This window comes from Hylobates moloch, unplaced genomic scaffold (genome assembly GCF_009828535.3).
Source record: "Hylobates moloch isolate HMO894 unplaced genomic scaffold, HMol_V3 SCAFFOLD_14, whole genome shotgun sequence".
In the NCBI taxonomy this organism is placed as follows: Eukaryota; Metazoa; Chordata; class Mammalia; order Primates; family Hylobatidae; genus Hylobates; species Hylobates moloch.
The window spans coordinates 65,186,997-65,202,347 of NW_026652289.1; the positions used below are offsets into that span (position 1 = coordinate 65,186,997).

The 15,351-nt window shown below is 38.5% G+C and overlaps 1 protein-coding gene across 10 annotated transcripts in view; it reads left to right on the forward strand.

Moving 5' to 3' along the window:
* The window catches only part of HERC1 (HECT and RLD domain containing E3 ubiquitin protein ligase family member 1), a 241,425-nt gene that overhangs the window by 116,181 nt on the left and 109,893 nt on the right, over positions 1-15,351 (forward strand). For 8 of the 10 annotated variants that reach the window (XM_032174831.2, XM_032174833.2, XM_032174835.2 and 5 more), the window contains exons 20-24: positions 3,217-3,331; positions 3,420-3,540; positions 5,605-5,776; positions 8,838-9,177; positions 9,631-9,751. In XM_032174831.2, coding sequence (XP_032030722.1) covers positions 3,217-3,331; positions 3,420-3,540; positions 5,605-5,776; positions 8,838-9,177; positions 9,631-9,751 — 869 coding nt within the window. The remainder of the gene's footprint in view (positions 1-3,216; positions 3,332-3,419; positions 3,541-5,604; positions 5,777-8,837; positions 9,178-9,630; positions 9,752-15,351) is intronic. The other 2 variants (XM_058427817.1, XM_032174838.2) reach the window with 1 other exon arrangement.

The window sequence follows — 15,351 nt, forward strand, 5'->3', positions numbered from 1 at the left end:
TCTGTCTCTACTAAAAATACAAAAAAAATTAGCTGGTCATGGTGGCATGTGCCTGTAATCCCAGCTACTTGGGAGGCTAAAGCACAACAATCACTTGAACCCAGGAGGCAGAGGTTGCAGTGAGTTGAGATTGCACCACTGCATTCCAACCTGAGTGACAGAGTGAGACTGTCTCAAAAAACAAGCAACAACAACAAAGAAAATTAATTTTATGTACATATTTTCAAAGACTGTACCTGATTTCTTTTTAGCTCCTTTGTTTTTTTAACAATGATCGGGATTGTTCAGAATCACCTATCTCTAGTTTTCTTTCTCTGTGTCATTCTCTTATTCTGTCATTAATTTTGTCCATTTTTTTTGGATTTTCTTTCTTGTGTGATCAAAATGGCAAAAATAAATACATTTTTACTTTTTATTGGCCTTTATTTTTTATAAAGAAAATGAAATGAGATACATATTATTCAGATCTACCAATAAGATGACACCTTTGAACGTTTAATCTCATCTGGTTTTTTTGTTTGTTTGTTTGTTTTTTGTTTTGTTTTTTTTTTGTTGTTTTTTTTTTGAGACAGTCTCCTCTTGTCACCCAGGCTGGAGTGCAGTGGCATGATCCCAGCTCACTGCAACCTCTGCCTTCCGAGTTCAAGTGATTCTCCTGCCTCAGCCTCCCGAGTAGCTGGGATTACAGGCATGCACCACCACACCCAGCTAATTTTTGTATTTTTAGTAGAGATGGGGTTTATGCCATGTTGGCCATGGCTGGTCTCGAACTTGTGACCTCAGGTGATCCATCCGCCTCAGCCTCCCAAAGTGCTGGGATTACAGGTGTGAGCCATGGCGCCTGGCCCCATTTTGTTTCTTAATCATTTATTCATTCGTTCTGTTGTGGTGACTCCTACCAGAGGTGAAATAGTAATGAGGAGGAAAAAAGTTTACTTTCTAAGATGTATTTTCTGATATTTCATATTTGTAACATTTGCTTGGGATATGCGGTTAGGTTTTCTATACCACATTAACACTTATTACCTTGCACTGAGAACTAAAAAAAACTAGATATAAGGTGAATAAAAACTTGTTGTATGGGTTTGTTTGTTGTATTGCTTATACACTGTAAGCATAGACTTTATTCCTGAGTAGTGGAAACATTCTTTGTTGTTTGGTATGAAATGAACATAACTTTAATGAAGGTGTTTTAAAGGAACCCATTATTTTAAAAATGGCACAGGAGAGTAATACCTGCTAAATTGAAAACACAACAAAGAGTGTTACTTTAGTTTGCTTTTAAAATTGAATATTAGGTTCCTTGAAATGGAGTCTTGTTGGATTTTTTAGTCATAGCAGTTCTCAGATTAGCAAGCAATTCCATGGAATGGATGATTTCTTAAGAGCCTGATGAGGAAAAAATTTGTACATTATACAGGCTGTGATTCTAAGATTCTCTGTGGGCTGTAAGATTTTCTTAAAATCTGGCATATTTGTCCTTGTCAATTTTTTTTACTGATAAAGCGGGATAAGTCTGAACTTAAATTTCTGACTTAGGCATACTGAAATGAAAACCAGCATATAACATTTTTATCTCTGGAGATGAGAGTTTTAAGAAGGAATTAAGAACCAAAATTAATTTGAGGCTAAAAATTTTTCAAGCGCATTTTTTGTTGGTTTTGTTTTGTTTATAAGTAGCCCAGACATTTAGCAAATCTGTCAAATGAACAGAGACTAGCAGTCCCTCTGGGAGCAGAGTGGACAATAACTCTCCCACCCCCATTTGAAATCTACTGAGTATACTACATTGTTAAAATACAATACTGGTGTGCCAACATAGAATTAAAGAATGGGAAGAGGCCGAGTGTGGTAGCTCATGCCTGTAGCTCTAGCTACTTAGGAGGCTGAGGTGGGAGGATCGCCTGAGCCCAGGGGTTTGAGACTGCAGTGAGCTATATAGCCACCACTGCACTCTAGCCTGGACAACAGAGTGAGACCCTGTCTCTTAAAAAAAAAAAAAAAAAAAGAATGGGAAGAAAAAGCACCTGACTAGTCCTCATCATCTAATGTTGTGATTTGGGTTTTCAACTACATGTCTTCATTTCTGTTTGAAGAAATGTTGTTTCATTTCTTACCCACTTAAATGTACTTGTATTCACAGTATATACTTTCGTGGCGTCAAATACCAGATACATGTATACATGACTAGTTTACTCACTATCTTCTCTAGAATGTCTAATGGAGAGTATTCAAAACTAGACTCCTGATTCCAGCTCCCTACCCTCCAAACTGTTCCTGTGGTCTTCCTTTCTCAGTAAATGCCAACTACATTTTAAATACATTTAGAATTACCTTTGACTTCTCTCATATTCTCACATCACAGATCTGATCTATCAACAAGTCCTGTCAATTCCACCTTCAAAATGCATGTGGACTCTCCAGCCACTTGTCATTACCTTCGCTGCTCTTACGTTTTTCTGAGCCATCATCATTTCTCACTTGAATTACTGCAATAATTACTTCTGCTGTTGCTGTCCCTATAAGTCAGTTCTCCACTCAGCAGAGCGAGCTTTCAAAAATACAAGTCAGATCATGTTTTATCTCTGTTCAAAGCCTTCTAATGCTGCTTCTCATTTTTCTCAGAGTAAAACCTGGAGGACTTGTACTGGCCTGCAAGGCCATTGGGATCTGGTCCCCAGCCAGCTCTCTGATGTCTTCTACCCATTCCGTGCATGCATGGTTTGCCCCAGCCACACTGGCCTCCTTGAACCCATCCCAGATCCTCTGCACTAGCTTTTTCTGAGGGGACCCATTTTCACAAGCGTCTTCCCCCACTTCATTTAGATCTCTGCTCAAATGTAACCTCATCAGAAACTTTCCCAGACCACCTTATATAAAGTAGTAATCCCACATATACAGTACTCCCTGTCTCCTTACCCTGCTTTATTTTCCCTCATAGCACTTACTTGTCACTTAATGTTTTCTTTTTAATTTTCTCTCCTGCCCCCCTCCTCCTAACAAGAATATAAACTTTGTTAGATCAGGGATTTAGTTTTGTTCACTGCTGTATCCACAGTGCTTGGAACAGTAAGTGGGATCTAATGAGGTGCATTTGTTAAGTAACTGTTTAGAAAGATGATAAAATTCAGGTGTTGGATGACTAAAGCTATAAAAATTACCTCTGAACTGTTTTCTGAGCCCTTTTAAATGTCAATGCATCATTTTTATTTTCAGATTGGGACAGTGCAACTTTAAGTAATGAGTCACTCTTGGACACTGTGTCTAGATTTGTTCTTGCAGCTCTTCTGAAGCACACAAATTTACTTAGTCAAGCATGTGGAGAAAGCCGGCAAGTAACTTAAAACTATCCTCAGACAAATATTTGCTCTCATGATGTTAGAAATTAGGTAACTTTTCTATTTTGGTTCTTCATTTAGATATCAACCTGGTAAACACTTATCAGAAGTGTACCGTTGTGTATACAAAGTTCGAAGTCGTTTACTTGCTTGCAAGAACCTTGAACTTATTCAAACAAGGTCATCATCACGGGACAGATGGGTAAAGTTTGAAATCAGTTAATTTCTGTGTTTTTCTGCAAGCTGTGAGAGCTAGCTCTAAATTGGTTTATGTGAGAAAAAAATGTGCCTTGGTTATTGCATATGTTCAATACATGTTGAGTAGTTCTTTTTCTAGCAGAAAAAAAAAAGGAAAAGATTTGAGATTTACTTAGCTTCACATTTACCAAGTGTGATATGGGTTCTAAGAAACTTTAGTTGGCTGCATAAATATTAGTAACAAATTGAATGATTCAAATCATAGGAATTGTTATTTCTGTCTTTGTGCTGATCAGGCCACATTTGAATTATCCTGTTTAATTTGGGGTGCCATAATTTATGAGGGACATTAAGAAATACTTTGGATTGATAAAGTCCAAAAATTATGTCATACAAGGACTAGAAAGTATCAAAAATGTTCAGCTTAGAGAAGTGAAAACCAAGGAGGGGGTTGTATGTGTGTGTGTGTGTGTGTCACATAATAGCTGCCTTAAAAATACTTAAAAAAGAGCTTCTCTGTAAGAGAGGAAATAAATGTGTTCCTTGTTCTGGAGGACACAACTAGGACCAAAGGGTAACCATCAAATGGGGAATCATTTTAGCTGAATATTAGGAAAATAGGCCTTCTGATGATTAGAGTTGTCTACCATTGGAAATGAAGATTGAAACTCCTTATTTTTTATTTTATTTTTGAGACAGTCTCACTCTGTCACCCAGGCTGGAGTGCAGTGGCACGATCTTGGCTCACTGCAGCCTCCACCACCCAGGTTCAAGTGATTCTCCTGCCTCAGCCTCCCAAGTAGCTGGGATTACAGGCATGCACCACCACGCCCTGCTAATTTTGTGTATTTTTAGTAGACATGGGGTCTCACCGTGTTGACCAGGCTGGTTTTGAACACCTCAAGTGATCCACCCGCCTCGGCCTCCCAAAGTGCTAGGATTATAGGCGTGAGCCACCTCACCTGGCCGAAACTACTTATTAAAAACAGTCCAGAAGTAGTTCTTGCAGCAAAAAGGAGATAATTTCTAAAGTGCTTGGTAATCTTGATAACATGATCATAAAATTATAAATGCAAGCCTGGATAATAAAACATTATCTTTGTAGTGCTTACTTTGAAACTTAACTAATCAGATGCTTTGCACTCCATTATTTAGTCCTTAGATTTAAAAAAACAAACTCTGTCTCTCCGTTTGTAGACTTTTGGCATATACTGACTTAGTGTTTGTGGATCTGTTTGTTGGTGACCTTGAAAGTCCATGAAATGTATTAATTTGCCATGTTGTTGAGGCTCAGATTTGAAACTCATATATGGGGATAAATGACATGTACTGTGTGAGTCTGACTAAGTATCCCCATCTCTGTAAAACTCTTAAGTTATTTAATGGTCATGAGTCACAGGTAACTTTTATGATGGATCTGATGTTATAATTAAAATTTTTCATTTGTGTTTTATATTGAATGGTATTTATGACTGTCTGAGTATCTGTTTTACGGATTCTTTCCTTTGTCTAGAGACTGCTAGGTAGTAACCACTGTGGGAAATCAAGTCAACATTGTCCTCAGCAGATTTCTAATTTTTGGTTTGTTCAGGGGCAAAGTTAAAGAAAAAAAATTAAAACCAATACTGTTTTAAATTTAGAATTATTAAACATTTATGCAGAGTAATAGTAACATAAACAACTTGAAGAAAATGGAATGGAATCAAAATTCTCTGCTTTAATTACCTCTTATGCTTGGTATCGTGTTCATCACAACTTACTAAGTTGCAGCTCTGTAGGAATTTATAGCTGAATAGCAATATAGATATGAATAAATTTACAGCATGACATTTTAATCAAAATAATGAGGAAGGAAGAGCATATATGTGTCTGTATGTATTTTGTATATATACATTATTTCTAATCTTTAAGATTTATCTAGTGTATCTTTTGGGTTTTTGTAGTGAAGTTCATGTGTTATTACTGATATCAACAACATTTTCCATGATAAAAAATTAAAGGTTTTTTAAAGTTTTAAAAATATTTTGGAAAAAATGTATTTAGTGTAGCTTCTGATAATTTCTTTAAGATATCAGAAAACCAGGACTCTGCAGATGTTGATCCTCAGGAGCATTCATTTACTCGAACTATTGATGAAGAAGCTGAAATGGAAGAACAGGCTGAGAGAGACCGGGAAGAGGGGCATCCGGAGCCAGAGGATGAAGAGGAGGAACGGGAACATGAAGTGATGACAGCTGGCAGTGAGTATACCCTTCTTACTTTCTAGATACAAACTGTGGCATGCTTTCTGATAGGGGAACTAACTTGAAAGAGAAAGGCAAAGTTTCTCCATAGTTTTTCTAAAAGGACTTTATATTCTGCTGGTGATCTCAATTTGTATTAGCTGACATTTCAGGGGCTCCTACAACTGTGCTAGTACTATTCCGATGCTTTTGGATTACATATTCAGGGCTGAGAAGCTCTGGAAGCAGGAATGTCAGTACCTGCTTCACTGAGCCTCATGCGTGAAATAAAACTCATGAGTCATCGGATAGGGCCATTCAAAATATGTCCTCTGGGGCAACAAGTTGTCCACCAGCCTCGAAGACCTCTGAGCGGTGAGGAAGAGAGCCCCTTTCTATGCCTATTAGGAGAGCCATATTGTTTTCCATGTGTGGAACTTTCAAAATTATAAATTTCACCCACTGACTACACTACTGTTTCGATAGGGAGCAAGAATATACATGAGACTGCTATTGACTGGGTGCATAAAATTTTTCATACCTTAGTATTCCAAGGCTACAGATAGTTTTTAAAGGTAATTATTTATATGTTTAAAGAGAAGTGTCAAAGCTTTTAAAACATTTATTAGTGTCTTTTGAGTGATTTGGCTATTTCCAGTTAGAGTGTGCATTCAATCTGTACCCTAAAACATTATGATCAGCAATGCCTTTGGTTTTGAGATTGTCTGTATCTGTCAATTAACTTGGCACTTACTTTATTATCAACTTATTTGTGTTCTGCATACTTCTAAAAATGATTTTTGAGGGGGCTTGAAACAAGATTAAACATGATTTAAATAAAAGGAAAAAGATCCAAATGGAGTAAAGGGAGTTGGAGATGGGGAAGGAAAATAATTGTATTTTAAAAACCTAGGCTGAGGGAACTTTTACACTTGAATATAAACTTAGTTTAGAAATTCCTGGAAGCAGACTGAAGGTGAAAATATAGTAAAGTATAACCCTCAATTACAATAAAAGAATGATAGTCATCTGGGAGCTAATACTTTTTAAACTAGCTATGCTTTTAGAGCACCTATATATGCCAGGCACTGGTCAAGTTCTTTACATAGATTAGCTCATTATCATAACTGTCTAAAGTTCTAGTACTACCTCATTCTAAAGATGGATGAATTAAGGTTTAAGGATGCAAAATTGTATGACTTAGGCCACAGTTAGTAGCAGCTAGAATTAGAACCAGGTCTGCCCCAAACACCAATGACCATTCTCTTAACCACTTTAATTGATTTCTAGCTCTGGACTCAGAGGGCTTATTGCTTTGATTTTTGTGGAAATAAGGGTCTTTTAATAGCATAACGAAAATATTGTCACAATTTTATAAAATATACAGATCAGTTTTTAAAGTTTGTACTTCCATATTAACTGATGAATTTAGTATTTTACCAACTTTTTTGGCCTGGTTTCCCATTAAGAATAATTTGATTTTAATAATTCTGTGAAACAAGCATTATCTCTGTTTCTCAGTTGAGGAAACTAAGGCTCAGGGAGGTTCAACATGTTACATAACATCACACAGCCAGTAAATCATCTGTCCTCATACCTGTCATAACAAATGGCCTTTCTAATGGCATCAATATTATACCCCATTGAGATTATGCTATATGATGTGCTTATTAATACTTAGTTCTAAACACTCAAAACTTTGAATTTCAAGTTAAATCCATTACAATTTGCATTATCAAGAACCTTCTTGAAAGTAGCATTAAATTCTTCATGCTGAAATAGTGTATGTCACCTTGGTAAGATTCCTTGGCAGTGGCCAACTCACAGAGTCCTTTAAAAGATCATGGTAATAACATAAACTAGGAGTTGTGTTTTAATAAAACTAGTGCTAGGGTACCCCACAAAAAAAAAAAAAAAAAAAAAGAACCGTCTTTGGGCCATGCGCGGTGGCTCACGCCTGTAATCCCAGCACTTTGGGAGGCCGAGGCAGGCGGATCAAGAGGTCAGGAGTTCGAGACCAGACTGGCCAACATGGTGAAACCCCGTCTCTACTAAAGATACAAAAAATTAGCTGGGCGTGGTGGCGCGTGTCTGTAATACCAGCTACTCAGGAGGCTGAGGCAGGAGAATCGCTTGAACCTGGGGGCGGAGGTTGCAGTCAGCCGAGATCGTGCCACTGCACTCCAGCCTGGGCGACAGAGTGAGACTCCATCTTCAAAAAAAAAAAAAAACAGAAAAAGGAAAAAAAGAAGAATACTGTCTTCACTCCAAATTTGTGCAAAAAATTTCTTTTCTAATGTGAAATATCTACCACTGCATCAGAACCTTGTTAACTCCACTGATGGAAAGGCTGGCGTCAGATGGGTATTCCTGGTGATGCCATCTCACTCTGGAGGCAATCTTGCCCCATATATTAAAACTAAATTCTGTTTCAGCAAAGACCTTTAGTGACAGTGCTTATTTAATGTGTTTAAGGTACAGCAAAGTGTGGATGTTAGGGATTATATGGACTTTGGAAGGGGAAAGAGGATTTTTTGTTGTAACTAATATAACTTAAATTTTGTCCGTTTTTTTTTTTTCTTTTGAAACTTCACATTTTTCATACCAAGCTTGTGAACGTTTTAGAAATAAGCAGTTATTTTTACCTAACCTTGTGCTTCACAGGCTTTTGTGGGTTTCAAAATCAGCTGAAGGGCCTTTAAAACACAGATTGCTGGGTCCCCCTCCTAGAGGTTCTGATTCAGAAGGTCTGGGGTGGGCCTGATAATTTGCATTTCTAACCAGATGATGTGGGTACTGCTGGTCTGGGACCATACGTTGAAAATAACTGATCTAATTCATTAATAACATTTGAAATGTGATTACATTAAAATTCTATAAAGGCAGATTAGTACTTCCTAATGTAATTTTTATGAAAATACGGTATTTTAATATATTTTAAATGTAATTTTTAACTAAGTTAACTATGTTGTATATAATGTCTAAAAAAAATTTTTCCCTCTTTCAGTAAGTTTTTGGTCCAAACTTTTTGACTATTTTTATTGTTATTTTCTTTGCTTTTCTCTCCCCATGTGTTAAGACCTTGTTTTTGTGTTGCATGTTACAGAAATCTTTCAGTGTTTCCTCTCAGCACGTGAAGTAGCTCGTAGCCGAGACCGAGATAGAATGAACAGTGGGGCAGGGTCTGGGGCTCGAGCTGATGATCCACCTCCTCAGTCTCAGCAAGAGCGAAGGGTCAGCACAGACCTTCCTGAGGGTCAGGATGTGTACACTGCTGCATGCAACTCCGTGATCCATCGGTGTGCCCTGTTAATATTAGGAGTAAGTCCTGTGATAGATGAGCTTCAGAAGCGAAGAGAAGAAGGACAGTTGCAGCAACCTTCAACAAGTGCCTCTGAAGGGGGTGGACTTATGACCAGGTGGGACTGACTAGACACTGAAAACATGACCTACTCACTTCCCTTTGTTACTTTATGCACTGAAATGGTTTGTTTCCAAAGTTACAGTGTTCTGATGTTAACATAGACATGAAAGAAGAAATGCAAATTGACTAGGATGAATTTAAAGTAAATACTGATACTGATTCAGCATGGGCTATAAATTTCTGACTGAATGAGGAGGCACAGTTTTTCATATATATAAACAACAGCAGTGAAAAAGCATGTGAAGTTACTTGCATCGCTCTGTAGTTTAGTGACATGCAAATTATTTTGAGAAGGGCTTTGTGCTCAGACAAGAGTCAGGATTTCCTGTCAATTGACATTACTCCTCACTGTGTGTGTATATTATCTCTGTGCTCCAATTCCATTCAATTTTATGTTCACTAACAGTCCTAAATCAAAAAACTTTTTTTTTTTGTACATGTGAGACAGGAGTGAAAGTCTTACTGCAGAGAGCCGGCTAGTCCACGCAAGTCCAAATTATAGACTGATCAAATCGAGGAGTGAATCTGATTTGTCTCAGCCTGAATCAGATGAAGAGGGTTATGCACTGGTAGGTATACCCAGATTCAGTAAAGAAAGATTTTTGTTTTCAAGGTGTAGATACGTAAGGCTTTGGTTAGAGTAAGTAATATGTTTGTTTTAGACATATAAAAACTTTTTTCAAAAAGAACTTTAAGAGAAATAACTATATTGCATATATGTTTACCACATATGTGTTAATGGTTTCAATCTCTTGTTCCGACTTCTTTTTAAACTCTAAATTCATATATCTGACTCTTTGATGGACATTCCACCCTAATGAGTTGGGTTACCCCAGTCTTAACCCATCTACAAGTGAACTTGTCTCTCTCCAAACCTGTTTCTCTTTTATTCCCTATTTTAGTAGGTGGTACATTAACTATCCAAGCAAGAAACTTGGGATCATCCTTGACTCTTTTTTTTCTTATCTCCTGATCCCTTTATTCTCCACCCCTTCCCAATCCAGTTAAGTCTTAAAAATTTTACCGTTAATGTGTCTCCAATGTCCTCTCCTCTCCCTTTCCTTCTGCCACTGCTGTGTTTTAAACTTTCTCTTTTGAGTGGATGTGTGCAGAAGCCTTGAAACTGGTTGCCTCACTTCTTGCCTTGTGCCCACCTTCCACATTTCACTAGACTAATATATCTAAAGTACAGATCTGTTTATACCTCCTCTACTCAAAATCTTTTAACAGCTCTGTTAACTATCAAAAAAGCCTCAGAACCTGGACTGCAGGCATTTAGGGTAAAGATAAATAAGATGCTAATTTATATAAAAAGGAAGTAAGGTAAAGGTATGCTACAGTGTCACTGGTAAAATATAAAGCGAAAACTATTTAGAGGATTGCTTCTACTTGAGGAACTTTGGACTTGGAGTTAATTGATAGCTAGGTTTTCAATTTGGTTGTTCCTCTGCCTTGTGTGTGATTCTATATGAGCTATGACCTCCCTGGGCTTTAGTGTCTTATGTGTGATATGAAGATGGTAGTGCCTGTTGTGTATATGGTGATGTGTCAGACTTGGCTTCTGGTCTCGATTCTAGTGTTAAAGAGCTGTGGGATCTTGCTCATATCATGTGACAGCTCATAGAGAAATGCTAGCGTTTGAGATGGACTTATGTATAAGCTCCATGTTTAATTCTGAAATTCCTCTATTGTGTGAACTGAGATAAGAGATATGAAAATATTTTTGAAAAAGTATAAAGTGCTGCATAAAGAATAAGTTATTGTTTTAAAAAAGCTTCCATAAAGGATTCCTCATCTAAGGAAAGTTGAACAGTGTCTTTATGTTTCATTGTATCATGACATTTTGCTTATACTTCCTGCTTTTCTCCTTCATCTGCATTAATATCTCTGTGCTTCCACTTCACACTCCCAGTCTTATAGTCTAGTGAGATTCCTGTGCTCATTTATTTCTCTGTCAATTAATTTTTTAAATCTGATCAATCTGACTCATTATCTAGTCTCCTAACTCTGTGATAATTTACTTTTTTTTGAGACAGGATCTTACCCTGTCACTCAGGCTGGAGTTCAGGCTGCTCACTGCAGCCTCGAACTCCTGAGCTCAAGCAATCCTCCTGCCTCAGCCTCCCGAGTAGCTGAGATTACAGGCATGTGCCACCGTGTCTGGCTAATTTTTTAAATTTTTATGTCTTGCTCTGTTGCCCAGGCTGGTCTTAAACTCCTGGCCTCAAGTAATCTTCCTGCTTCAGCCTCCCAAAGTGTTCAGATTACAGGTGTGAGCCACTGCACCGAGCTCCCAACCCTGCGATAACTTTAAAACATAGATCATGTCATTTCTCTGCTCAGAGTCCTGCAATGACTTCCCTTTTCTCAGACTAGAAGTCTAAGTCCTTACAGGGGTCTATAGGCTCTACATGGTCTGGTCCCACTACCTCTCTGATCTCTTCTGTTACTCTCCTCAATGATTCTCCTTCTGCCACACTGGACTCTTAGCTGTTCCGTGAATCTACAACACAAGTTCGCTTTACGGCCTTAACTGGCTGTTTTTTAGGACTGTAATGCTATTGCCTGCATGGCTAACTCCCTCTCTTTCTTCAAGTCTTCATTCCGATGTTACTTTTTCCGTGAAGCCTATGCTGACCACCCTATTTAAAATGGCAATTTTCCTTCTTTTCCAAATAGTCACTTCCTGTCCCCCTTGCCTTGCTCTGTTTTTTTCTGGGGCACCAATCACTTAATGTATAACTTAGTTATTCATTGATCAGTTATAGTCTACATTAGAATATAAGCTCTTTAAGGACAGGAATTTTTTGCTGTTTTATTCACTTCTGTATCCCAAGCACCTATAATAGCATGTGGTAGGTAGTCAGGAAATTATTTTTGAATTTATAAATAACTGTCTAATCTATTTTGGCAAAATTTCCACATGCATTCGGTTTTTTCCTTTCTTTAATTGACGCGCTCTATTACCTGTTTCTGGAGTAGGTATTTTCAAACTGGTCCCCCTACTTTTTCCAGTTTTGCTCCTTAGACACTTCTTTCCAAATTAGGACTCTTGGAAACACACACAACAAAACACCTACCTTCTGATCGTGCTACTTTCCTACTCAAACATCTCGTCTTACTGCAGAGAGCCAGCTAGTCCACGCAAGTCCAAATTACAGACTGATCAAATCTAGGAGTGACTGCACTGCCTACTCGGAAATCAAAGATTCTGGGAAGTGTCACCTGCCTGCTTTTGGAACCAGTATTCTTCTGCAGTGGTCTGCATTTTTGCCATAGTAGTTCATCTGCCAGACCCCAAACATACCTCTTGAGCCTTTGCTAAAGCACTGTTTGCCTTAAAAGTTCTCCTAGGCTTCCTTGCTGATGTCCTGTCTTTCCCTGAAGGACTGTCTAAAATGTTACCTCTTCCAGAAAGCTTTCCCAGCTACCTTACTCTCCCAGTTGTCCCATGACAACACTGTTTGTCTTATGTTGGACTTATTTATGTATTATTAGTATGTCTTCCCAGTAAACCCACTAGAAATCTAGGATTTTTTGGTTTTTATTTTTCCTAAATGCCGCTGATATCTCCTACACAGTGCTTTACATATTGTAAATGATTAATAACTCCTTTCAACTGAAATGAAAATATAGAAAGGAGGATGGGTAAAATTAAAGTGGCGTACTTTTGAGAAATCAGCTATGAAATCTGACTCAGAATAGGGTTAAAACTCACTACGGACTTTGACCTGTACAAGACATTTAACCTTCCTGAGCTCCAGTTTCTTTATCTTTGAAATGGAGAATAATGCCTGTTGTAGTTGCCTCAACTGTGTTGTGAAGAATAAATTTGGTAATACAATTTAAAACATCTGGAAAATTATAAATGGGGACAACAGATCAGTGGAGGAGGATTGAGCTTAGATTTAATTGTTAAGATTATTATGTTTTCTGGTTGTTCACTTAGTTGTTAGAAAATTTGTAAAAAGACTAAAAAAAAACATTTTTATTTATTTATTTATTTTTTGAGACGAGTCCCGCTCAGTCACCCAGGCTGGAGTGCAGTGGCGCGATCTCTGCTCACTGCAAGCTCTGCCTCCCGGGTTCATGCCATTCTCCTGCCTCAGCCTCCCGAGTGGCTGGGACTAGAGGCGCCCGCCACCACGCCCGGCTAATTTTTTTTTTTGTATTTTTAGTAGAGATGGGGTTTCACCGTCAGCCAGGATGGTCTTGATCTCCTGACTTCATGATCCGCCCGCCTCAGCCTCCCAAAGTGCTGGGATTACAGGCGTGAGCCACTGTGCCCGGCCAAAAACCCATTTTTAAAAAAGACTGGGCCAGGCACAGTGGCTCACGCCTATAACCCCAGCACTTTGGGAGGCTGAGGTGGGAGGACTGCTTGAGGCCAGGAGTTCGAGCCCAGCAGTTCAAGACCAGCCTGGGAACATGGCAAAATCTTGTTTTTACAAAAAAAACACAAAAAAAAAAAATTAGCTGGGTGTTGTGGTGTGCACCTGTCCCAGCTACTTGGGAGGCTGAGGTGGGAGGATCACTTGAATCTGGGAGGCGGAGGTTATAGTGAGCCGAGATGGTGCCACTGCACTCCAGCCTGGGTGACAGAGTGAGACCCTGTCTCAAACAAAAAACACCAGATTGACTTTTGATCCTTTTTCCTTATGGAATATTACAAAGATAGTGTCAAAAGATGGAAAAGACAAGAACTAGAGAGAAAGCAGATGGGCTAAGCCTTCAACTTCAGAGAGCCTGGGATGGATGAAGAGGAGCAAGCACTTGGGACAGTTTGGGTTTTCCAGCTGAAATATGTTACCCTTCTATACTATATGAGGTTATTTAAGATCACCATTCATATCTTTGATACCTTATTTACTCTGAATTGTTTGTGAATGAAACGCTTTTTAAAATGTTTGAAGTTAACCACTTTAATTTCAAATCTTTGTTTTAACCTTCTTTCATAAAATGTATTATATGACATGTTATCTACTGTTATTCTCTGTTTGCTAAAACAGAGAATACCAACCCTAAGTTTAACTGTTTGACAGGTGTCATTTTTACTAACATTTCTTGCTACACCCTTCTAGTCTATTCCCTAGCTCCCTCATTTCTGGCAGGATTTGATTTAGCATATGAAAACAGATACTTTACAAAAGGATGATGTAGATGAATGAATTAGGACTGAAAAAGGCTGACAGAGGTAAATAAAGCCCTGCATAAGGTATTCTTATCTTGGCCCATATCCTGTGGTGTTCTGCTAGAGGTTGGTCACCACACAGGAAAAGCATAATGAGTTACATAATTCACAATGTCTAAAAGATAAAAAACAAAATTGTTCAAGAGAACCAGATTTTTCTGGTTCTGAAGCCTGAGATTGTTTTCTTCCATGAGCCCTCATGGCAAAGGTACTATGTAATGAAAATGTTTTATTGCCTGACACAGTGATGCCTTGAGGAGCTTTGTGATGACTCTTTGGTGTTTTATCCAGCACCAGATGGTCCAAGAATATATAATACTTATTTCTGTTGATACATAGGTAGGTGAGTATGAGAAAATGTGTGTTTATCTGCAGCAGGGTTACATGTATCTGTATATGTGACCAGGTAAAGATTTTATATAACATTTTCCAAATGAATCTGTTTTGTCACTTTACCGATATGCCAAGATCGGTGCCATTGTTGGTTTCTTTTTTCTCCTGGCTGGAGTGCAGTGGCGCAATCTCAGCTCACTGCAACCTCCGCCTCCTGGGTTCAAGTGATTCTCCTGCCTTAGCCTCCCAAGTAGCTGGGATTACAGGCGTGTGCTACCACACCCAGCTAACTTTTGTATTTTTAGTAGAGATGGGGTTTCACCTTGTTGGCCAGGCTGGTCCCGAACTCCTGGCCTCAAGCAATCAAGTGGATCGCTCAAGTGGATCAAGTGATCCACCTGCCTCAGCTTTCTAAAGTGCTGGGATTACAGGTGTGAGCCACCACTCCCGGCCTTGTTTTGTCACTTCCGGGCCTTCTTTGACACAAGCTTTTTGGATTGTATGATAGAGTACAATTGAAATTGCTGATACCGTAATGTCAAGTCTATGCATAAGCTTAAGTCATATATGATTTGTTTATGGTTGGCTATACATATGGGCCAAGTGGGCAGTTGTCTACATCCCCCCCACCAGATACACAGGTAA